Here is a 25,437-nt window from a genome sequence, read left to right as displayed (position 1 = left end):
TCTCTGAGTACCCGCACCTGTATCCCATCAGCTATCTGCACACCTGGTCCTGATCATCACCCCTCCACTTCATAAGCGCTGACCTGACAACCATTCCCTGCAGGATCGTTAGCCATGAACAGTATGTTGTGCCAGCGTATCAGCCTCCAGTTTGATAGAGTTTGTTTTGTTGTTTTGTACGTCTTGCTTGCCTTGAACTTACCTCTGTTTTTTCTGTCTACAGTCATTCACCCGGAACACTCATCCCATCCCTACCTGGTCGTCGGTGACTTCAGTTACTTCCTTGGATCTGCTTACTCAATTCCATCAACTCACCTCCGCTGCCCGCTCCGCTACTTGGATTTTTCTATCACTACATTTAAACTTGTAAATAAATACTCACCTTCGTCTTACTCTCCTTGTCCTGGTCTGCTTCTGGGTTCTACTTTAGAGAACCGTGACACAGACATCTGTTTTTGTCTTGTCCCGTGTATATATTGTTTTCTTCATATATATTTCATGTTTATTTTTAATTTTAATTTCCATCTACAGACTGAACATACTTTCCCTCGCCTCACTCAATGTGGTACAGATCTGCTATTATGTTATAATGAATTTTTTACTGTTCCTTATTTTAACTAGGCAATCCAGTTAAGAACAAATTCTTATTTTCAATGACAGCCTAGTAACAATGGGTTAACTGCCTTGTTCAGGGGCAGAACAACAGATGTGTACCTTGTCAGCTCGGGGATTCGATCTTGCAACCTTTCGGTTACTAGTCCAACATTCTAACCATTAGGCTACCTGCCGCCCCAGGTTAGTGGCATACTTTAGAACCGGAACCCCCATCAGAAACTAGCCAGCTAACTAGCTAGTAGTCAGTTAACCACTGCTAGTGGTCATCACCGTTAACTCGGGCCTCAGCCCGGTCAATTCCTGCCAGTCTGCACAGCGCGATATCAACCAAGAGCATATCGGACGGCTTTTTCTCTACCACATCTCCGGATTCCTACCGCAAGCTCTGCACCTTTACACCGGATCATCGCAGCTAGCTAGCTGCTATCCGAGTGGCTACTCCTAGATAACATCTCTGTCCCGAAGCAAGCACCAGTTAGCCTGGAGCTAGCCTCAAGCTAGAACCATCTCCCGGCTAGCCGCAGAGATCCATCGGCCAATTCCTGGGCTACAATACCTCTTTTGCCAATTGGCCTGGACTCCTTTACTGCCGACACGGAGCCCCGCCGATCCATCACGACTGGTCTGCCGACGTAACGGTCCGAGGGGGTTTCTACAGGCTCTTCCGTTGCGACGTCCCCCAGAGGCCCATCTGCTAGCCTGCTAGCTGTCTGAATCGCCGTGTCTCCAGCACGCCTAGCTACTCACTGGATCCTATGATCACTCGGCTACACATGCCTCTCCCTAATGTCAATATGCCTTGTCTACTGCTGTTTTGGTTATTGATTATTGTCTTATTTCAAAGGGGGAGACACTCTGGACCCAAACTGTTATAGACCTATATCCATCCTGCACTGCCTTTCTAAAATCTTTGAAAGCCAAGTTAGCAAACAGATCACCGTCCATTTCGAATCCTATCGTACCTTCTCCACTATGCAATCTGGTTTCCGAGCTAGTCAAGGGTGCACCTCAGCCAAACTCAAGGTCCTAAACAATATCATAACCGCCATCGATAAAAGACAGTACTGTGCAGCCGTCTTCATCGACCTGGCCAAGGCTTTCGACTCTGTCAATCACCGCATTCTTATCGGCAGACTCAATAGCCTTGGCGTCTCAAATAACTACTTCTCAGATACAGTTCAGTGTGTCAAATCGTGGGCGTGTTGTCCGGACCTCTGGCAGTCTCTATGGGGGTGCCACAGGGTTCAATTCCCGGGCCGACTCTTTTCTCTGTATATATCAATGATGTTGCTCTTGCTGCTGTTGATTCTCTGATCCACCTCTACGCAGACGACACCATTCTGTATACATCTGGCCCTTCTTTGGGCACTGTGCTAACAAACCTCCAAACGAGCTTCAACGCCATACAACACTCCTTCCGTGGCCTCCAACTGCTTTTAAATGCAAGTAAAACTAAGTGCATGCTCTTCAACCGATGGCTGCCTGCATCCTCCCGCCCGACTAGCATCACTACTCTGGACGGTTCTGACTTAGAGTACATGGACAACTACAAATACCTAGGTGTCTGGTTAGACTGTAAACTCTCCTTCCAGACTCGCATTAAGCATCTCCAATCCAAAGTTAAATCTAGAATTGGTTTCCTATTTTGCAACAAAGCCTCCTTCACTCATGCTCCCAAACATACCCTCGTAAAACTGATTATCCTACCGATCCTTAACTTCGGCGATGTCATTTACAAAATAGCCTCCAACACTCTACTCAGCAAACTGGATGTAGTCTATCACAGTGCCATCCATTTTGTCACCAAAGCCCCATATACCACTGCGACCTGTATGCTCTCGTTGGCTGGCCCTCACTACATATTCGTCGCCAATCCCACTGGCTCCAGGTCATCTATAAATCTTTGCTAGGTAAAGCCCCGCCTTATCTCAGCTCACTGGTCACCATAGCAACACCCACTCGTAGCATGTGCTCCAGCAGGTATATTTCACTGGTCATCTCCAAAGCCAACACTTCCTTTGGCCGCCTTTCCTTCCAGTTCTCTGCTGTCAATGACTGGAATGAATTGCAAAAATCACTGAAGCTGGAGTCTTATATCTCCCTCTCTATCTTTAAGCATCAGCTGTCAGAGCAGCTTACCGATCACTGTACCTGTACACAGCCAATCTGTAAATAGCACACCCAACTACCTCATCCCTATATTATTACTTACCCTCTTGCTCTTTTTCACCCCAGTATCTCTACTTGCACATCATCATCTATCACTTCAGTGTTAATGCTAAATTGTAATTATTTCGACTCTATGGCCTATCTATTGCCTTACCTCCCTACTCTTCTACATTTGCACACACTGTACATATATTTTTCTATTGTGTTATTGACTGTACGTTTGTTTATGTGTAACTCTGTGTTGTTGTTTTTGTCGCACTGATTTTGCTTTATCTTGACCAGGTCGCAGTTGTAAATGAGAACTTGTTCTCAACTGGCTTACCTGGTTAAAAAAAGGTCAAATAATATAAAAAATAAATCTACAACAGCACAACTGAATATTTATTTTTTTGTAATTTAACTAGGCAAGTCAGTTAAGAACAAATTCTTATTTACAATGACGGCCTAGGAACAGTGGGTTAACTGCCTTGTTCAGGGGCAGAAGACAGATTTTTACCTTATTAGCTCGGGGATTCAATCTAGCAACCTTTTGGTTACTGGCCCAAAGCTCTAACCACTAGGGTACCTGCCGCCCGCAATATGTACCATTGCGAAACCGATCACGGTGGAGCCTGGATTACTACATGTTTCCCAGCAATGGAGCCAAGACAGTTGTGGAAATTCCACCTCTCCAGGAACTCGGCAACAATGGCCCTCCAGTCTTCCTCCTTGGGGACAGGCATGTATTCACCTACAAGACAGTCCCAAATGGCTTGTGCCACAGGGGGGACAATGCCTGCCACCGTGGACCATCCAACTCCGAAGCTGAATCTGATGGTCCTGTAGGATTAGCGTAGTGTTAGCTAGCTACATAGTTGTCTTTGCTGTCTTTGTATCCAAGATAATTGTGTAGTTTTTGAGTAATTGTCGAGGTTACCTAGCCAGCTACACGTTCAAACAAAGTCAACAACGCAGCCACTGCTAGCCAGCCTACTTCACCGCCAGCAGTACTATATCATTTTAGTCAATAAGATTTCAGTCAATAAGATTTTATTTTATTTTTGCAACGTAAGCTTAACTTCCTGAACATTCGAGACGTGTAGTCCACTTGTCATTCTAATCTCCTTTGCATTAGCGTAGCCTCTTCTGTAGCCTGTCAACTATGTGTCTGTCTATCCCTCTTCTCTCCTCTCTGCACAGACCATACAAACGCTTCACACCGCGTGGCCGCCGCCATTCTAACCTGGTGGTTCCAGCGCGCACGACCCACGTGGAGTTCCAGGTCTCCGGCAGCCTCTGGAACTGCCGATCTGCGGCCAACAAGGCAGAGTTCATCTCAGCCTATGCGTCCCTCCAGTCCCTCGACTTCTTGGCACTGACGGAAACATGGATTACCACTGACAACACTGCTACTCCTACTGCTCTCGCCTCGTCTGCCCACGTGTTCTCGCACACCCCGAGAGCTTCTGGTCAGCGGGGCGGTGGCACTGGGATCCTCATCTCTCCCAAGTGGACATTCTCTCTTTCTCCCCTGACCCATCTGTCTATCGTCTCCTTTGAATTCCATGCTGTCACAGTTACCAGCCCTTTCAAGCTTAACATCCTTATCATTTATCGCCCTCCAGGTTCCCTTGGAGAGTTCATCAATGAGCTTGACGCCCTGATAAGTTCCTTTCCTGAGGATGGCTCACCTCTCACAGTTCTGGGTGACTTTAACCTCCCCACGTCTACCTTTGACTCATTCCTCTCTGCCTCCTTCTTTCCACTCCTCTCCTCTTTTGACCTCACCCTCTCACCTTCCCCCCCTACTCACAAGGCAGGCAATACGCTTGACCTCATCTTTACAAGATGCTGTTCTTCCACTAATCTCACTGCAACTCCCCTCCAAGTCTCCGACCACTACCTTGTATCCTTTTCCCTCTCGCTCTCATCTAACACTTCCCACACTGCCCCTACTCGGATGGTATCGCGCCGTCCCAACCTTCGCTCTCTCTCCCCCGCTACTCTCTCCTCTTCCATCCTATCATCTCTTCCCTCTGCTCAAACCTTCTCCAACCTATCTCCTGATTCTGCCTCCTCAACCCTCCTCTCCTCCCTTTCTGCATCCTTTGACTCTCTATGTCCCCTATCCTCCAGGCCGGCTCGGTCCTCCCCTCCTGCTCCGTGGCTCGACGACTCCCTGCGAGCTCACAGAACAGGGCTCCGGGCAGCCGAGCGGAAATGGAGGAAAACTCGCCTCCCTGCGGACCTGGCATCCTTTCACTCCCTCCTCTCTACTTTCTCCTCTTCTGTCTCTGCTGCTAAAGCCACTTTCTACCACTCTAAATTCCAAGCATCTGCCTCTAACCCTAGGAAGCTCTTTGCCACCTTCTCCTCCCTCCTGAATCCTCCTCCCCCTCCTCCCCCCTCCTCCCTCTCTGCGGATGACTTCGTCAACCATTTTGAAAAGAAGGTCGACGACATCCGATCCTCGTTTGCTAAGTCAAACGACACCGCTGGTTCTGCTCACACTGCCCTACCCTGTGCTTTGACCTCTTTCTCCCCTCTCTCTCCAGATGAAATCTCGCGTCTTGTGACGGCCGGCCGCCCAACAACCTGCCCGCTTGACCCTATCCCCTCCTCTCTTCTCCAGACCATTTCCGGAGACCTTCTCCCTTACCTCACCTCGCTCATCAACTCATCCTTGACCGCTGGCTACGTCCCTTCCGTCTTCAAGAGAGCGAGAGTTGCACCCCTTCTGAAAAAACCTACACTCGATCCCTCCGATGTCAACAACTACAGACCAGTATCCCTTCTTTCTTTTCTCTCCAAAACTCTTGAACGTGCCGTCCTTGGCCAGCTCTCCTGCTATCTCTCTCAGAATGACCTTCTTGATCCAAATCAGTCAGGTTTCAAGACTAGTCATTCAACTGAGACTGCTCTTCTCTGTGTCACGGAGGCGCTCCGCACTGCTAAAGCTAACTCTCTCTCCTCTGCTCTCATCCTTCTAGACCTATCGGCTGCCTTTGATACTGTGAACCATCAGATCCTCCTCTCCACCCTCTCCGAGTTGGGCATCTCCGGCGCGGCCCACGCTTGGATTGCGTCCTACCTGACAGGTCGCTCCTACCAGGTGGCGTGGCGAGAATCTGTCTCCGCACCACGTGCTCTCACCACTGGTGTCCCCCAGGGCTCTGTTCTAGGCCCTCTCCTATTCTCGCTATACACCAAGTCACTTGGCTCTGTCATATCCTCACATGGCCTCTCCTATCATTGCTATGCAGACGACACACAATTAATCTTCTCCTTTCCCCCCTCTGATAACCAGGTGGCGAATCGCATCTCTGCATGTCTGGCAGACATATCAGTGTGGATGACGGATCACCACCTCAAGCTGAACCTCGGCAAGACGGAGCTGCTCTTCCTCCCGGGGAAGGACTGCCCGTTCCATGATCTCGCCATCACGGTTGACAACTCCATTGTGTCCTCCTCCCAGAGCGCTAAGAACCTTGGCGTGATCCTGGACAACACCCTGTCGTTCTCAACTCACATCAAGGCGGTGACCCGTTCCTGTAGGTTCATGCTCTACAACATTCGCAGAGTACGACCCTGCCTCAGACAGGAAGCGGCGCAGGTCCTAATCCAGGCACTTGTCATCTCCCGTCTGGATTACTGCAACTCGCTGTTGGCTGGGCTCCCTGCCTGTGCCATTAAACCCCTACAACTCATCCAGAACGCCGCAGCCCGTCTGGTGTTCAACCTTCCCAAGTTCTCTCACGTCACCCCGCTCCTCCGCTCTCTCCACTGGCTTCCAGTTGAAGCTCGCATCCGCTACAAGACCATGGTGCTTGCCTACGGAGCTGTGAGGGGAACGGCACCTCCGTACCTTCAGGCTCTGATCAGGCCCTACACCCAAACAAGGGCACTGCGTTCATCCACCTCTGGCCTGCTCGCCTCCCTACCTCTGAGGAAGTACAGTTCCCGCTCAGCCCAGTCAAAACTGTTCGCTGCTCTGGCACCCCAATGGTGGAACAAACTCCCTCACGACGCCAGGTCAGCGGAGTCAATCACCACCTTCCGGAGACACCTGAAACCCCACCTCTTTAAGGAATACCTAGGATAGGATAAAGTAATCTTCCCCAAAGGGTTCTACCTCTATTATAACAGCTCTAACCATCTGGAGCAGGTGATCGAACTCGCTTCGGTCCAGACGAAAGTAACCTCGAAATAGTCGAAGCTCTTGAATGAGACGGTGGAACTCCCCACACAGACCTGCGCTTTCAGCGGGGCTGGTCCCAGCCCAACAGAGCGATCAAAACCATCTTCCTCAACGTTGGTCTCATTGTTGAAAGAGCCTACTCTCCGCTATCTTGACTATTTATTATTGCATTTCGCTCTGAAACTATGCATTTTGGAGGGAAATTATATTATAGGCTCTCACAATACATTTTTGGATGTCTTCGAATAAATAATATGTATGCTGCTTAGCAAATAAATGAATAAAATATGTAAAGAAATTACGCAATCAAACTGTTTTTATTATGTAATCCTACATTTATTTACTGGATATGTGTGCAACAAAAATTCAACATTCACATTTTTCTACTTTCTGTCAAGTCTACGCATACAATTTGATGCATACATTCGATTTATCGAACGTATGCACCACACAGAACACACTGCAACGCAACGCTGCAAGGCAAACAAAGAGTTCCATTGGAAATTAAAGCACTTCTGGTGTCCAAAACGCAAAAAATACTGTCGGTGTGTTTGAAGCGTTACTCATCGGCTTTCCTCTGCAGTCGGTTGCTTCCGCCTAACCACGCAAACGAGCCCATTGATTGACAGTAGTGTGCAGGAGTGCACGTTTGTGTGTACAGGGCAACATCCTTGTTTTCCAGCATTTTCGTTAAAATGAGCGAATATTTTTCCCTTTCAGATTGTGATGTCATTGGTTTTGATTTGGACCACACTCTCTGTCGGTACCATTTGAAAGAGACCTCCAGGGTGAGTTTATTTGTAGTTCACGAGCTAAAGCTAACGTTAACGTTGCGTGCTGTTTTTCGCATTTCTAACAGTACGATACAGTAACAATGTAGCCGGCTATTGCTACCAAGTAGCCTAACGATTGCATGCAACATCACCATCCTTTCCAACTCGCAGTGTCAAGTCAGACATTCACGGTTCGCTGCATGTCATCAATAGCTACTACTCGTAATGTATTACTAAACGAATGGAATATAAAATACTTCCTACATGGTGTTCATATGTTAAACGTTGCAGTCGTATTGCACGCGCCAAAACCTAAAACGATATTGTTGTAGTGCAGGGGATTCTTTCTCTTTTGCAACATGAAATAGCTAACATGACATGTATAAGCAATATGTTAGCAACAATAGATTAGCCAGCAGGCCCTTAAGGTGTCTGGTATGAGTCACAGCTGTGTCTGTGTGACATCTGACTGCCAGCTGCAGAAAACCAATGGTATCCTCTGTGTGGAACGTAAATGACATTGAAGCCATGATTTTACAAATAGGTTTAATGCATACGAGGCAGCTCCATCGTGGTAGCTGTCAGTACAGTGTATATGTATTGTACAGTAATACATGTTCAGTGTCACTGAATGTTCACCCCACCTGTGGATAGATTATAACAGTGACCCTTTTGTGCCTCTGCAGCTGATCTATGAGAGCTTTACCAGGTATCTGGTGGAGCATAAAGACTATGACAAGGACCTGCTCACACTGACCCCTGCTACCTGGGATTTCTGGTGAGTCACTAGCAGCAGCAGAATGACTGAATACAATCATCCCTTCCTCTCTATGCTGTAATGAGTAATGACCGTGGTGTGCCCTTGTAAATTCAGACTACCCCATTTTCAGGTTGGATAAAGGGCACTTTTTAAGCAAAAAGGAAGATGCTGAATAATGCTCACAGGTTCTTGTTGTTATTGCCTAGCATAGGACATGGATCAACATGTGTTTTCTTTGCCAATGACCACTATGAAATGTGTATTCTGTATGTCCAGTTTCAAGGGCTTAGTGGTAGACCTTGAGGATGGAAACTTGGTTAAATTGGCGGAAGATGGAACTGTCTTACGGTAGGATTACAGTTAATGATACAGTTAAATGCATGCCTTGATATTGGTTTCTGTTTATATTGATAGGAAAAATGCCTGTTTTGAAGTGTTGGTACAGTATAAATGTACAGTATTTGGGCACGCATGTCTTTTTGTTACTCCTCTTTCCACCCAAAATAAATAAAATGCCTGACTTTAAACCTGTTTGTTTTCATCAGAGCAACCCATGGGACCAATAACCTCAGAACAGAAGAGATCATTAAGCATTACGGTCCAAAAAGGGAATGGAAGCACTTCAATAGCCTCAATACCACATTTACCAGATCTAGTAAGTCTTATATCTTTAATCTGTGTGACCCCTCCCCTCGCTTTTTGTTAGTGCTTTTTTTTTTTGTAATGCAGTTGAATTTTCATGATAATGCAATCTCCTGAAAACATGGACTTTTTTCTTCTCACTTTATTTCCAATGTACAGAGTGGTGAATGATTGGATTGTTTCTCATAATAAATATATTCTGTTTTATTCTCCGCAGCAAAGTACTATTTTTATGACAACTATTTCGATCTACCTGGGGCTCTTCTCTGTGGAAGAGTTGTGGATATGTTGCGCAAGGTAAAATCTATTAAAATCAATCTTCATTATGATAGTTAATGTTTACACATTTGTTTAAATAAAACATAAAAACAACATTTAAAGCACTTAATTTCAATAACATTATTTTGTTTTGGTCAACAGCGTGGGAATGAGGTGAATTCAGACTTTTGGAAAGACATGGTCGCTGCTATCGATCACAATTACAACACATCAGCATTTAAAGGTAGGTTGATCACTTATTTTAGAATCAATCACTTTCCGTTGTTGAACCAGTGCACCATATTAGAATCACTCATTTAATTGGCCATATCAGTGGGCTCAAAATCAAACAATATTTTACATTTCCTACCGTACTGTCACAAAAAAACAAGAGAAAAGCATCAGTTTCAGAACTTCGACTTTATTCTTTACTTTGGTCAGTAAGTTAAACACAGCATAATGCATCCTCAGGCATAACGTTGTTGTTGACATAGTACATATTTGAATGACTTTTTTTCATAATGCGTGTAACAATAATACACTGCTGGTTTGTCAAAGGTTTGTTACAGCATTGCAAAAAAAACAACATGATTTCCTTTGCATGTATATTACAAGACATTTATTAAACACTTTGAAAACAAAAAATCTGCTGTAAATGTTACAGGCAGTCAAAGAGCATCATTTTGTGTATTTTCAAACTTTTTAATCGTTGTTTGCTGAATACTTGTGCAAATACTGGGAGAGGGAATAGTGATTAAAAAACCATTTAATTCCTAATTTATATTCTTCCCCTGAATTTATTTTAATGCCTCCATGAACTGAATGCCCGTCTCAATGGAATACTTCAGAAAATTGCTGCTCTTGCTTTTTTAGCCTTTTGAAAGACAAATTAACTTGTAGAATATTACATACATTTTTTATTCTACAATGACATTTTCTATTCAACAATGACAACCAAATTTCAATGGAAGTTGTAAACTGATCGGTTCTTTAAGGTTTCAAGGTTTTATTAGTGTCTGTATCACGTTGAAGCAATCAGGAACCCAGAGAAAGAGCAGTGAACATTGTCGGCAGCGAAGACACCATTGGTCTCCTCATCAGGGACCTGAATGTAGACTTGGTCATGGGCATTCAGCATAAGGACAGTGCTGCCAGACAGCTGATCCAAGAAGCCCTTATTGTACTCATCGTATGAGAACATGATTGGCTCACCATTTTTGTACAGTGCCACCAATGCATTAGCACCATTAACATGCATATGGTAGGAGAAATAATAGAGACCTGCTACCTGGCAGGAGAAGATGCCAGTCTGGGAATCGTAGTGCTGCTCACCATTGTAAATAATCTGGTTGAACTGAATAGGTGATCCTGCTGAAGGGTAAGCCCTAGTCAGAACAGCGCTGAAGGCAGACATAGGGGCCTTCATCATCTCATGAGGCATCATAATCTCATGGGACTTTATGGGCATGCTCTTCTCATGATGGTAGACCATCTCACCAGGGGGACCAGGTTGGCCAGGAGGTCCCATAGCACCTGGGTTACCATCGTGACCTCTGGAACCAGGAGCTCCAGGTGGACCCATGGGACCAGAAACTCCCTTCGCCATCTGGCCAGCTGGGCCGGGTGTACCGGGAAGACCTGGGTGACCCTTAAGACCTGGTTGACCTGCTGGACCTGAAGGCCCCACTGGTCCTCTTCCCCCTGAGATACCGTTCTCGCCTGGTTTCCCAGGTCCTCCAGGTGTGCCTGTGTGTCCCTTTGCTCCTGGAAGCCCATTTGCACCTGGAGTACCTGGAGCGCCAGTATGGCCCTGACCTCCCTTATTACCCTGATGTCCTGTAGCACCTGTTGCACCAGGAGGTCCTGCTGCCCCGGGGATACCTGACTTCCCTGCATAACCTTGATGTCCCTGATCTCCCTTGGTTCCCTTTGCCCCAGGAGCTCCCACCATGCCGACATCACCTTTAAGTCCCTGAATACCTGTCTCTCCCTGGAATCCTCTAGCACCCTGGGGACCAGCTGGACCCGTAAGCCCAGTAGCACCTGTTGCCCCAGTGTAACCTGTTGGCCCTGGCTCTCCTTTTTGACCAGTGGTTCCTGATGTACCTGGTGATCCTCTGTCTCCTGGCATGCCATTAGCTCCTGGTTTACCAACTCCTGGCATGCCAGGTTCACCTGGTTGTCCAGCATGTCCCTGGGGACCTTTAGGTCCCATATTTCCAGACATACCTGGACTGCCATTCTCACCTGGCTTTCCTGGTGTTCCTGCCCCAGGGTTTCCATTGTGGCCCTTTGGCCCTGGCATACCCATGTCTCCTGGAGCTCCATCCCTACCTGGAGTACCTGACTTTCCAGGCTCCCCGGGGTATCCAGTGGCACCAGACTTACCAACTCCAGGTTGACCTGGCATACCAGATGGTCCCATTGGTCCCACTGCACCATTTGCACCTGGTGCCCCATGAATACCAACTCCCTTCTCTCCCCTTTGTCCTGGCAGACCAGGGATACCTGGATGTCCTTTAAGTCCGGACTCACCCCTTGGCCCCATGCCGCCGGGCAGACCGTGTGGGCCTGGTTTGCCAACAGAAGATTGTCCAGCAGGTCCTGGGCTTCCAGGGGAACCGGGAGATCCTCTTGGACCCATGGCGCCAGTTGCGCCAGTATGGCCCTTCTCACCAGGCATGCCATTACTACCTGGTTTCCCTGGACCACCTGGCTTGCCAGCCTTGCCAGCTGCAGAGTAGCCAGCAGGTCCGGGGGTCCCGGCTGGGCCCTTTGGTCCGGGTTGTCCCATGCCACTCTTGCCGGGAGGCCCAGGGGGGCCCATAGGTCCTGGCTCACCAGGGGATCCTGGAATACCTGGCTCCCCTGCAACAGCTGGGTAAATGGATAAGTATAATTACTTAAAGGTGCAATAATCAGAAATCGCTCTTCAATTCTAATAGTTCGCCTAATTTCAGTTGTACCATCTAAACCTCTGTGAAATATATTTTCAATATCCAAAAATACTGTGTTTTCAGCTGTTTGAAGCTGATGTACAAAACCGAAAGAGAAGCATAGAAATAGCACACACACACACACACACACACACACACACACACACACACACACACACACACACACACACACATACATCTACCGCTTCTTAGACTTGACATAAATGAGAATGATCTATAACTCAAATTTTTATGTGAATTTGGTCAGGTCGCCCAAAAAGTTACATATTGTGGCTTTAAGATGCAGGTAACAACTACAGTCAACAGTAATTGGTTTAGATTCAGGATCTCTTTTTTTTTTTCTTCATCTCAATAAGTTTGCCAGAGTTCATTAGATTTCAGTCAAAGTGAACTTAGACACTTAGTCCATTGTCTGCTATCAGAGTATTCTCAATTGAAGAGTTGAGTCCACTTTTTTATTCTTAATGCATCTGAATTATTTGTCTGTTTCATTTTATATGTTGATGTATTCTCAGTGAGGCCCCAAATGGATCTTAGATGTTTTAGAAAGCTGATGACTGATATCTGTGCCCTAATTGTATTGGTTTTGAGGAACATCATGCACCAGTCATGTTTTGTTTTTTGCTATTGAGTCCTGTTGCAAACATGTAGTGGCAGAGGGGTTTCCCTGATCGGATTAAACTACCATCTCTCAGGTGTCCATCCTGTGCAAAATAGAAGTCATAAAGCAAAGTATGAAATTATAATCTCTTCAATTTAGGCTTGAAAATGTAACATTTTGCCTCTGCTTGTCATTGCTTTATATACAGTACATGGTCAAAAGTATGTGGACATCTCTTAAAATTAGTGGATTTGGCTATTTCAGCCACACCTGTTGCTGACAGGTGCATAAAATCAAGCACACAGTAATGCGATCTCCATAGACAAACATTGGTAGTAGAATGGCCCGTACTGAAGAGCTCAGTGACTTTCAACATGGCACCGTCATACTGTAGAATGCCACCTTTCCAACAAATTTAGTCAAATTTCTGCCCTGCTTAAGCTTCCCTCGTCAACTGTAAGTGCTGTTATTGTGACGTGGAAACATCTAGGAGCAACAACGTCTCAGCTGCGAAGTGGTAGGCCATACAAGCTCACAGAATGGGACCGCAGAGTGCTGAAGTACGTAGCGGGTAAAAATCGTCTGTCCTCGGTTGCAAACTTCCTCTGGAAGCAAGGTCAGCACAATAACTATTTGTCGGGAGCTTCATGAATTGGGTTTCCATGGCCAAGCAGCCTCACACAAGCCTATGATCACCATGCGCAATAACAAGTGATGGCTGGAGTGGTGTAAAGCTTGCCGCTATTGGACTATGGAGCAATGGAAACACGTTCTTTCTAGTGATAAATCACACTTCATCATCTGACAGTCCGACGGACGAATCTGGGTTTGGCGGATGCCAGGTGAACACTACCTGCCCCATTGCATTTTGCCAACTGTAAGGTTTGGTGGAGGAGGAATAATGGTCTGGGGTTGTTTTTCATGGTTCGGGCTAGGCCCCTTAGGAAATCTTAACGCTACAGCATACAATGACATTCTAGACGATTCTGTGCTTCTAACTTTGTGGCAACAGTTTGGGGAAGGCCCTTTCCTGTTTCAGCATGACAATGCCCCCGTGCACAAAGAGAGGTCCATACAGAAATGGTTTGTCGAGATCGGTGTGGAAAAACTTGACTGGCCTGCACAAAGCCTTGACCTCAAACCCATCGAACACCTTTGGCATGAATTGGAACGCCGACTGCGAGCCAGGCCTAATCGCCCAACCTCACTAATGCTCTTGTGGCTGAATGAAAGCAAGTCCCCGCAGCAATGTTCCAACGTCTAGTGGAAAGCCTTCCCAGAAGAGTGGAGGCTAGTAGGCAGCAAAGGTGGGACCAATTCCATATTAATGCCCATGATTTTGGAATGAGATGGTCGACTAGCAGGTTTCCACATACCTTTGATCATGTAATGTATCATTGTTAAGTCAAGTCCATTTCTCCCTCTTTGACCACTTGCAGGTCAATTGGTTCCTTTGTCCTTGAGTTCTTTGCTTTGGTATTCCCCTCTGAAACACCACAATGCGATTTAAACAACAGAGTAGGCTCTTTGATTTATGGAGGGAGGTTGTGGGAACTGACTGCTTTTTCTAGGGTCATCTTGACAGCACCAGTGGTCTGAGGAGATGGTCACATAAACACTGGTGTACAATGCACAGCATGTTGAGACTATATTAGACTACTGTAACCAGTTATTTTAGTTTAATTTTCCCATACTATGTTGAACCCTTTAATTTCCCAAGTTGTCTGTAGTGCATGGTATGGTTAGTGGTCCTCCAGTTGTTGATGAATGTGCTTCACCTTGAACCCTTTCCTCTTTGTTAGTGTGGAATTTGTGAGGCAGTACAGGGTAGGTCATATTAGGGTACAATGCAGGCCATATTGGGATATAATGGTTGTTTAAATGTGTGGCATCTGGTCTAAGTCCTGAAATGCTGACAGGATACTTTTATCCCCGTCTTTGAGAGGTTAGCCCACAATACCTCAACAATTTCCTGAATCCATGTTGTTTGTATGCCCAAAAGTAATTAACTACCGAAAACACTACCAAGATTTGAATGTAGTTAAACTACCTCCAAGCTACTGCTAAATTAAATTAAATTACATGTAGTTCACTATTCCCCAACACTGTCCTCAAGTAATGTGTGGTGTTGTATTGCCATGGTGTAAAGTACTGATACAAAATCAGTGGGGAACATTTGGCTACAGTGAACAAAGTGGATTGGATGCACGATTTGTTGAAAAATGTGTTTGCCTTTTCCTGCTTTGGAATAGCACTTTGAGAACAAAATGGCGAGACAGGGCTGTAATTTGAAAGCCACTGAGGAGTAGGTTTGAAACCCCAGAAGAGCAGAATGTGTCAGAACTGGACACTTTGGCAGCCAAGTCATACCTCAGAAACTGGGAGGTGATGGTACTGACCACGGTCAGCACAGTGGGATAGCCAGCTGTTGAACCTTGACTTGTCTAGTCTGAATGGTTTAGGCCTAGATCATGTGTCTATTGTCAGCGTCAAACCCTATATATTTCTATATGTAGGCTATGCCATGGCTCTCACATTGTAACGTTATACAATCTGAGGATGCATATTTGAGATTATATGCAATTTTGTCTACTCTACTTTAGGGTGTTTGTTTTGAGAAGTCTTGAGACAATTTAAGCACACTACAAAGTGGTTTGTTTGGGAGTGCATTGTGGTAACATCTGTTTTCATTGTTGACTTGTGGAAAAGTATTCTATTTATATGTCAGAGGCCACCGGCCATAAAAACTGCATCAAAACATCTTCAACAAAGCTACTGAGTGCCGGAGTCTGGTTGAGCGGCAACACTTGACTCCGGACCATATTCTTGACAGAATGGTCTGATCTCTTCCATTTTGTCAAGCCCCACTGTCTTACCCTCTCTACTTTCCCCGCTGTCTTCTGAGCTTTCTCCTGAAGAGAAGATAGTAGGATATTTAGCAGGATATTTCAATATTTGTCAAGAGTGAGATATCTTGGAAGCAGTGTTATGTGGCAGCTGGTGCATGTTGGTGTTTTAACGAGGCATACAGAAGTGATAATTGCCCCTGGCTCTCACTTCTACAGAACCTCTGTGGTCTGACTGTCAGCACCGTTGCAGCCAGGAGAATAGTTGTTATCCTAACTACTGTTTATTATCCACTTTCTGTTGATGAACGAGTGTGTCATGTCTTGGGAGCGTGGAAGGATGCATGGGCCCATGGTTTCCTATTGCCACCACAACTATGGTCAGGTGAAAACCCTCAACAATTTTGACTGAGACATTGCCTCAGGTCCCATCAATACATCTGTTACTGGTTCCCTTGTTAAGGATAATGTGCTATCAAATCTGTTTCATAAGATTACATGTTCTATGTAGAATGTTTTACTAGAAACTGTTGAATTCCACAGTGATTTATTGTTTTATGTAAATTAAAGTAATGCTGGATATTCTGCAATTTTAAATTAATTAATTGGCTAAATAACTTTAATCAAGTTGGCTAATTAGTAACTTTTTAAAACATATATTTTAACAAACCATGCTTATTTGTCCATATTACATATACCTCTCACTATTCTGTACTTGAAGTCCCATTTGTTAAAACTATAAGGAGTTCAAAACAGTCATGCATCTTCCAGGTTGACATTTTTATTCTCTGGCCAAGAGTTTTTCCTAGTCAGGAGGTGAAGAAAAACTCCTGGTCCTCTGACAAACCTCTAGTACATGCTAGAATTGGAATGAAACCTTCCATAAGCTTTCCACCAAGAGAATGTACTGCAAAGCTGATGTACAAAATCTTTTTTACAACAATAACATGCTGATAGACATGAAGATGTTGAGACTTACTTTGGACATGGCTCTTGGTAGGATACTGCTGCTTGGCTACTTTCTGTACATGGTAATATCTCTCTGGTGTTGCCACGGCCAAGGCCACCAGGAGGAGGAGAACGCTTGTCACCCTGAGGTCCATCTTGTGACGTTAAACCTGCATGAAAGAAATGTAGAACATCAGAATCTTTTCAGACATTCTATCAGTTTGTTGAAATGTCAATGGTCTTCAACATAGAGACAGTGGCGAGACACACAGTACCATTCTATAGCAGGGCCTGCACAATAGCAAACTAACATTTCTGAGTCAGAATTACAAGAAACTAGCACAGTAGGGAACATTGCGGACCCTCAATCTTCAGTCAGATTTCCAGAGCTACCTCAGATTCAGTCTGTCATGTATGGGTCGTCCCTTCCCCACCGTCAAGTGAACCATCTCATCACAATGATGATTAAGACCCGTGCTACGAGGAACACTTGAAGCTACACACCCCCAGTACCCTCTACTTACACCTGATCCTCAACCATGCACCCAACAGACTCCCCCAAGACCCCAACATCCTCCTCCATGGCCCCATGCACAATGTACACCTCACAGCACCAGAAACAGAGGGCCACACAAGAGTCACACACACATACACCCAGAGAGCAGACCAGAGAGAGCAGGCAGGGTACACCTACCAGCAGAGAAGACTTAGGCTCCAAAAGATCAGTGGAGGTCGGGAGGCTGCTGTCCCGGCAAGTTGCTGTATAGTCCTTAAGTCTGGAGGTTAAGTCTGAGCTGGCTGCTGCTACCCAGGCCACTGGGCTCGGGGTATTTATACCAAATCTGTCTCTAACATCACCCACAATCGACCTAGTATAAGCGTCCCACCCCATTGTGATGTCAGCTTTAATGAAGGGTGCCATGTCTTCAGAGAGAGAAGGCATGTCACTTCAGGATGATAGTCCTCTCATAGCATTTAAAAACCCCACAGCTCCCTCCCTCCCTCCCCTCCCTTACCCCATTCTCAATGGAGCGGAACGGAAAGAGATTTAGCTCGGTGTAGGAGACATTTTGATATTTTTGAGGGTATATGTGGTTGTAAGTTCAAGTCATATACAGAGCTATATGGGTATAACTTTTTTCTGGGATGTCTTTGACATCTTAATTGCTGTGTTTTTGATGAATTCTAATAATTACATAAGTGTTCCCCTCTTTTACCCATTGATGCGTATTTTTGACTGCTCAGAAACAGGTGCTGGGGAATGGCTTTAGTACATTACATGTTTACAAAATAATTTGATTGACAAAGTGAGTGAGCATTTTAACCAGGAAAAACATCTATACTTGAGCTTTTTCCCGGTCACCCCATGCAGTCCCTCTGTCAGGGTAAATAACAACGTGAATGGCCCAGACCATTGAGTCCTTATGGCAGGAATTTCCAGGCAACAGTGTAGTTTCTGCCTTGTGCACGCAAACAAATATTAATATATTGCTCCCTTGCAGGATTTTAATGTCAGATAGTGTATGAATTGTGGTAACAAAATCAATATGGTATGTCAGCTTAGTGAACTCTGGTAAACATTAGTTACATTTATAGCCATGCTATTTTATTCACTGGAGAGCTAGATTGTTTTAACCGTGTGTGGTGTAGAGTGCATACAGCGGTACTATGCCTCCACTGAGCCGCAGTGCAAGATGGGTACATCAGAGGGCAGAGTTGAGTTTCTGTCTTCAGACCTCTTGTGGTCGGGTGTCATCGAAGGTCCACCATGGTCTTATTTGTGTAATTTTCTTTACTTCTACTTCTTTTTCCTATCTTGTTAACTGATTTGATTATGTACAGTACTCTTATGTGCAGTACCTACCTTTGGTTTTCCCAAGAGTCTCAACTGTGTTTTGTGATGTCACCACGGGCTAAATATTAACATTCGTATTACACACAATGTCATGTGGGACAGTCATATGCAGTGGACAAATATACTTAAAGGTGCAATATGCAGAAATTGATCAGCCATTTCCTGATTTCTAAAATTCTAATTGTTCGCCTAATTTCAGTTTATATGACAAAACAAGCAGAATCATTGTACCATCTAAACCGCTGTGAAATATATTTTCATGAATTCAAAAACATTGTATTTTCAGCTGTTTGATGCAGGTGTACAAAACTGGAAGTAAATTAAACAAAAACAAAACTTAAGAACTGGAAACATAGAAATAGAGCACATAGAACAGTTTCTTAGACTTGCTTTCAATGAGAATGGCAGATCTATAACTCACACTTCTATGTGAATTTGGTCGGGTAGCAGCTTTACATTTTGTATAAAGAAGCTCTGCCTCACATTGCTACTAGTGTGTGTGTGTGGACGTGTTTAACTATTCTTGTGTGGACCAGAAGTCCCCACAAGAATAGTAAACAAACTAAAATTTGACCAACTGGGGACAATTTGTTGGTCCCCACAAGGTCAAATGCTATTTCTAGGGGGTTTAGGGTTAAGGTTGGAATTAGGGTTAGAATCAAATTTATGGTTAGGAGCTAGGGTTAGTTTTAGGGTTAAGGTTATGTTTTTGGGTTAGGGTAAGAGTACGGTTTAGGGTCAGGGGTTAGGGAAAATAGGATTTTGAATGGGACTGAAGTGTGTGTCCCCACAAGGTTAGCTGACTGTGGTTGTCTCCTTATCGGCAGTATTTATCTTTGTTCTTCTTTGAGCTGTTTTGCACCTGTTAATCCATGCCAGCTCAAGTTTTACTGTAGTTATGACTGAAATGGACTCTAGGATGTGTTTAGGTTTCAGAAAACCTAAACTGTGCTTTTTCGACATATTTTCAACTCTTAGTTTACAGCCCGCAGAAGAAAGCCAGTCGAGCCACCGGGCATCCTTGGTAAACCCCCTTTATTTAAATGACAGAGTCACAGGGGGTGGAGTCAACACTTAACTTCACATGTCCCAGTCCCTCATCACACTTTCACCATGAAAGCTACGTGGACCCCACAGTGGCAACATGTTTATTTTTGATTTGCGTCTATGATTTTTTTTGGTGTGTCCGGATTGTCTTACAGACAGTTTTTGTGCAGGATAGAAGTTAAACACCTTCAAGACGACTCTATTGTATTAGTCATCAGAGTGTTGCATCATGACAATGGGGCCTGTTAAGAAATGCACAAACGTTGGCGTTTTTACAGTAAGCCTTTGTCACATCACTCCTGAACCACTTTATGATGTGGTGGCATTCTTGCTACTCTATTAGAATGGTAGGAGAGTCTATGAAAGGTTCTGACGTAACCTTTGTAATGCTACTGTTGAACAGTAATGCTTCTCTCCAGATGTGACTAATTCACTTTCATTGGGTTTAATTAGTATGCTGATGACTGGAATTCTGGGGCAGTCGTTTATCCCATTTATCTTAGTACAAGATACAGGCACACTGTAGAGATCAAATGTACACTCCTATGTTTCTCAAATTAGTAAGCACTAGGCAGATGTCTTGAATCTAATTGAAAGCTGAATATATATTTATATATATATATATACAATTAAAATAAGCCTTTTGCATTCGCCATGGTTTCATGCGTCTGGTGTGCAAAATACCCTGTCAAAACAGCAACTGCTTTTTGTAGTCTTATTTATTCTCATGGGTAAAGTTGGACTGGTGACTAGGACTACAAATAAGTAATTTTGGATGTTTAAATCCTATAATTGACAGATACAGATAAATATATATTTTATTCTTACAAAGCCCAATGATTTACAGCACTCTGTGTTAGATTTATGGAATGTATTATTTTGCCCAATAATTTTTTCCATCATAATTGCAGTACAGACCTTGCCATCATAACTGTCATAAAATGATCATCCCTGGGCTTGTCTTTGCTGCCTGGGTTATTTGAATCATTGTGGTGGTGGTTGCTTCTGTTTTAGATTGCTGGGAAGGCATAGGCTGGGTGAGACAGACACGTTTGTCTGTGTTTAGAATCTCTCTCCTCTGTTTGGTCCCAGTGATTTGAGGATGCCACACTGCCTGAGAGAAAGGAGAAAATAATTGCAGGTTGATGATGTAACTATGCCAGTTAAAGGAGTAGAAAGTGGGAGTCTAAAGATAGCTTGTTTTAGCTGGGAAGTGACTGGGATACAGATATAACATTTTAATAAACCCAATATGCCACTAAGAGGCAGTTGCAGCTTTATGAATGGAAGGATTGATGTTGGCCCTCCAAGCTGAGTAAGGGTGCAATTACAGGGACCCAAAAGAAAAACATCTAGAAATCACAGTCAAAAGCAGAACTGACCAACCTGAGGAGGCTGAGGTTGTGTTTCAAATAGGAACCAGAAATCCAAAATGCACCCCTCCTGACTTTGTTGTTGTCATTTTAAGATGAAAATACTTACATTAAAAAAGTACTGACGAGCTGGTAATCAGAGAAAGGGGGGGATTAAGGCCAAAAGCGCTGAATGTTTTATTTTTCACGCTAAAGTCTTGAGAATGTTACAAATCAGATTTGGTTCCAATTTTAGGCTCTCCTTGAGGACCAGGTAATGGGAGGGGATTGTTGGAAGTCAATTATGTTCATTGAGGCAGTACAAAACACAAAGGAGAGCCTTAATGACTAGTGCCTTTCAGTCTAACTATGCCTTCCACAGCTCTTTAAGTGGAACAAACGGCTCACATGGGTGCCTGAGCCAATCCCATGGCTTTTTTTCTGGTATTGAGACACCAGCACTGTTGCTCAATCTTCTTTAAAATATGTGTTTGAACTCTGACCAGGACAAAATAAGATGGAACATGTTGTCCAAGTGCATTATTTTTGAGTCTGAAATAATATTGTAATTTGCAGCATATTTTCTACTAGGTATGGATCTAAGAGTATGCTGTACAAGAAGTCTGCCTCTGGATTGAAATCTGCAAACTATATACAGTACCAGTCAAAAGTTTGGAAAAACCTACTTCTTTATTTTTACTATTTTCTACATTGTAGAATAATATTGAAGACATCAAAACTATGACATAACACATACAGAATCATGTAGTAACCAAGAAAGTGTTAAATAAAAATAGATTTTACATTTGAGATTCTTCAAAGTAGCCATCCTTTGCCTTGATGACAGCTTTGCACATTCTTGGCATTCTCATTATCTTAAAAGCATTCATGAGGTAGGCTTTTCCAAAAGTCTTGAAGGAGTTCCCACATATGCTGAGCAATTGTTGGCTGCTTTTCCTTCACTCTGCGGTCCAACTCATCCCAAACCATATCAATTGGGTAGAGTTCGGGTGATTGTGGAGGCCAGGTCATCTGATGATGCACTCATCACTCTCTTTATTGGTCAAATATCGCTTAATCAGCCTGGAGGTGTGTTTTGGGTCATTGTGCGGTTGAAAAACAAATGATAGTCCCACTAAGCGCAAACCAGATGGGATGGTGTATCGCTGCAGAATGCTGTGGTAGCCATGCTGGTTAACTGTGTCTTGAATTCTAAATAAATCACTGACAGTGTCACCAGCGACGCATCCCCACACCATCACACCACCTCCTCCATGCTTCACGGTGGGAACCACACATGCGGAGATCATCCGTTCACCTACTCTGCGTCTCACAAAGACACGGCGGTTGGAACCAAAAATCTCAAATTTGGACTCATCAAGCCAAAGGACTGATTTCCACCGGTCTTTATGTCCATTGCTCTTGTTTCTTGACCCAAGCTAGTGTCTTCTTATTGGTGTCCTTTAGTAGTGGTTTCTTTGCAGTAGTTCGACCATGAAGGCCTGATTCACGCTAGCTCCTCTGAGCAGTTGATGTTGAGATGTGTCTGTTACTTGAACTCTGTGAAGCATTTATTTGGGCTGCAATCTGAGGTGCAGTTAACTCTAACTTATCCTCTGCAGCAGAGGTAACTGTGTCTTCCTTTTCTGTGGCAGTCCTCATGAGAGACAATTTCATCATAGTGCTTGATGGTTTTTGCGACTGCACTTGAAGAAACTTTCAAAGTTCTTTAAATGTTCCGCATTGACTGACCATGTCTTAAAGTAATGATGGACTGTCGTTTCTCTTTGCTTATTTGAGTTGTTCTTGCCATAATATGGTCTTTTACCAATATGGTCTTTTACCAAATAGGGCTATCTTCTGTATACCACCCCTACCTTGTCACAACACAACTGATTGTCTCAAATGCACTAAGAAGGAAAGAAATTCCACAAATTAATTTAACAAGGCACACCTGTTAATTGAAATGCATTTCAGGTGACTACCTCATGAAGCTGGTTGAGAGAATGCCAAGAGTGTGCAACGCTGTCATCAAGGCAAATGGTGGCTACTTTGAAGAATCTCAAATATAAAATATATTTTGATTTAACACTTTTTTGGGGGGGGGTTACTGCATGATTCCATATGTGTTATTTCATAGTTTGGATGTCTTCACTATTATTCTACAATGTAAAAAATAAATAACACTTGAATGAGTGGGTGTGTCCAAACTTTTGACTGGTACTGTATGTTTGACTGACTCTGATTTAAGCCTAAACCTGTATTGTACCGTATAACATGCATTTAATGTAGATTGACGTCTATTGCCATATTATCTAAGTTGGCTGTTTTTGTTAGGATTGTTTTAGACATTTTATAGAGAGATGTGACATGTAATTATAAGCAGTTACCGGGGAAAGCTGGTATCCTGTTTGGTTGGCTTGAGTTCCTGAAGAGGCCATGTATGCACTGACTGCATGTCTAATTCACATTACTTTAAACTTTTGATTAATGATCACAATAAAGCACAGCGAGTGCTTATATGGTTATATGCCTTTTATGGTTATATTCTCCAAAAGCATATAATTTGAGTCCATTGAAAGACTATGGGATGTTTTCCATGTTTTTTTCCCATTATCCCACTCTCTGCTTCCCATTCACTTCTGTGTTGTCAATCAGACAGTTGCTGTCTAGTTTGGCGTCCCCAACCCAGACCCAGAGTCCAGCAACTCATGACCAGGGGACGCTGGGGGTGTAGAGGGCTCTGGCCTGGGCTGGCTGTCGGCCTTCAGGTTTCCGCCTCTGGAGCTGGTGTAGGAGTTAGTGGTGAGATAGCAGTGTTTTCCCCTACCGCTGCTGCTAAATCGTGGCCGCCACAAAGACAAAACTAAAGATTATTTTATTTTTTTAACATATTTTTTTTGGGGGGGGGATTGTAAAATGTTTTCAAAGTGAACTTAAAAGACTAAAACCAGATATAAACTATGTAGAAAAGATGATAGAGCTATATATATTTTTTTAAATAAGATCGTCTTTGAGAACGAACAATCACCAAAATAAAAACTAGACAGATTGGGAGAAACTAAAATGCAATAAATGTCATGGCATGGGGCCCCCATCGATTTTGATATAACGTTTGAGTCACTCAGATAGCATAAGAACATGGCATAAGCCATGGCAAAATGTTTTGAATAGCAGAAAATAGCACAATACGTTCTCTGCGGTCAAAAGGAGGGCCTCTAAAACCATATCATTGGACACGCCCACTACTCCGAATTGACATATGTGCCCAGTAGGATGCACCATTTTTTGTTTTTGCTATTCTGGGAGGAGCTCCTGTGTTTACCAAATTATGAAGCTCTCAAAATAATTATGGTCAGATGAAAAAAAAAGAATAAGACATGCAAGCACTATTGAGAATCCAAGCCATTGCATGTTGGTAAACATCCCATAGCCATATTTTAGAGCTATCTTTGTATACTGCGTTTTCACTTTGGTCTTTTGACCAGGATTTGGTTAAAAGCCTTGACCTGAACTTAGAAGTGCCAAAGCTTGCAAACAGCATTCAAGAGTGAGCAGCTTTGTCTGAAACATTAGATCCACATTTTGGTTGAATATCCCTAATATGTTGTTCACAGTGGCCTTGAATCCTAATCTCTGCACACATTGTTTGTTTATAGTGTTTCTGAAGCTGCGACCTATCATTCTTAGTGGCCTGTAGTATGTCTTCATACAGTACTGTCAAACTTCTGGATTTCCCCTTTTAGAGTTTGTTATAGGTCAGGACTGTTTTTGTTTTTCTTGGTTGGATCTTTATTTTAGGTGTGTGGGTTAAGAATCTCTGAACACCACTCTCAGTACGGTGGGAAGAATGTTTGGTAGAGTTTAAGAGGTACTGTAGGCTAGCTACTTCCTCTTTGAACAGAAACCCAGGTCCAATGAATGAGGTAGAACTTCTGAATCAATCTTTTCTTGTGAATACTGTGGCGGAGTAGAAGGGGGGGGAAAGCTAAATGTTTATTTTGTTGGAAGTTAATTTACATTACTATGATTAGACTGGCTAAAAAAGGATTCCATTACTATATCTGTTCAACCAATTATTCTTGATGGTGCTAAATTGTCTGGATAAATGTTTAGTTTTCCTCTTATATTTTTTTGGTCCTTATGTTACAAAATGTCAATGTTTGGATCTTTGTAGTTCACCACCACATGTGTTCCCTCATTTTATGCAATTATTGTTGGCCATGTGTAGGCTTAGGGTGCTGTATGCGTGTAGCTATCATCAGCTGAGCTCTGTGAAATCCATATATTAAAGGCTGTTGACACGTGTGTTTGAGAAAAGAAAGAATCTGTAATTCTCCTCCCACTCTTTCTGGCATGACAGGATTCTTAGTTGGAGCAGAAAGTACAGAACATTTAAAGATAGTGTCGGGTTCTCCTCTCTTCTCAAAATGGGTG

The 25,437-nt window shown here is 43.8% G+C and overlaps 2 protein-coding genes and 1 long non-coding RNA gene across 4 annotated transcripts in view; 1 reads left to right on the top strand and 2 right to left on the bottom strand.

Annotated features, from left to right (window-relative positions):
* The first annotated feature begins 7,502 nt into the window (after positions 1–7,502).
* LOC139556214 (5'-nucleotidase domain-containing protein 1-like) overlaps positions 7,503–25,437 on the top strand; it is an 89,999-nt gene continuing 72,064 nt past the window's right edge. The window contains exons 1-6 of the mRNA XM_071369853.1: positions 7,503–7,749; positions 8,421–8,512; positions 8,771–8,842; positions 9,040–9,149; positions 9,354–9,433; positions 9,557–9,638. Of these exons, the coding sequence (XP_071225954.1) occupies positions 7,657–7,749; positions 8,421–8,512; positions 8,771–8,842; positions 9,040–9,149; positions 9,354–9,433; positions 9,557–9,638 (529 nt within the window). The 5' untranslated portion in view covers positions 7,503–7,656. The remainder of the gene's footprint in view (positions 7,750–8,420; positions 8,513–8,770; positions 8,843–9,039; positions 9,150–9,353; positions 9,434–9,556; positions 9,639–25,437) is intronic.
* LOC139556213 (collagen alpha-1(X) chain-like) lies at positions 9,796–17,572 on the bottom strand. Of its 2 annotated transcripts, XM_071369851.1 has the most exons (4): positions 17,441–17,572; positions 16,778–16,916; positions 15,829–15,864; positions 9,796–12,271 (listed from the first exon to the last, which is right to left on the bottom strand). In XM_071369851.1, the coding sequence occupies exons 2-4, from the start codon at positions 16,899–16,901 to the stop codon at positions 10,416–10,418; spliced, it is 2,016 nt and encodes a 671-aa protein (XP_071225952.1). In that variant the 5' UTR covers positions 16,902–16,916; positions 17,441–17,572; the 3' UTR covers positions 9,796–10,415. The 2 variants fall into 2 exon arrangements, with proteins under 2 accessions (XP_071225952.1, XP_071225953.1); XM_071369852.1 differs by lacking the exon at positions 15,829–15,864.
* The window catches only part of LOC139556215 (uncharacterized), a 31,659-nt gene continuing 26,574 nt past the window's right edge, over positions 20,353–25,437 (bottom strand). Inside the window, exon 3 of the long non-coding RNA XR_011671084.1 lies at positions 20,353–20,762. This is a non-coding gene — a long non-coding RNA (uncharacterized lncRNA). The remainder of the gene's footprint in view (positions 20,763–25,437) is intronic.

This window comes from Salvelinus alpinus, chromosome 27 (genome assembly GCF_045679555.1).
Source record: "Salvelinus alpinus chromosome 27, SLU_Salpinus.1, whole genome shotgun sequence".
In the NCBI taxonomy this organism is placed as follows: Eukaryota; Metazoa; Chordata; class Actinopteri; order Salmoniformes; family Salmonidae; genus Salvelinus; species Salvelinus alpinus.
Note: the sequence above shows the minus strand (reverse complement) of the source record. Positions and strands in the feature narration are given on the sequence as shown.

Bases quoted from the DNA above. Each gene is read 5' to 3' on its own strand.
- LOC139556213 (XM_071369851.1), bottom strand. From the start codon at position 16,901: ATGGACCTCAGGGTGACAAGCGTTCTCCTCCTCCTGGTGGCCTTGGCC. The intron at 15,865-16,777 runs GTAAGTCTCAAC...TCTTCTCTTCAG, and splicing joins TACCAAGAGCCATGTCCAAA to GAGAAAGCTCAGAAGACAGC. The intron at 12,272-15,828 runs GTAAGACAGTGG...CCATTTACCCAG, and splicing joins CAGCGGGGAAAGTAGAGAGG to CTGTTGCAGGGGAGCCAGGT.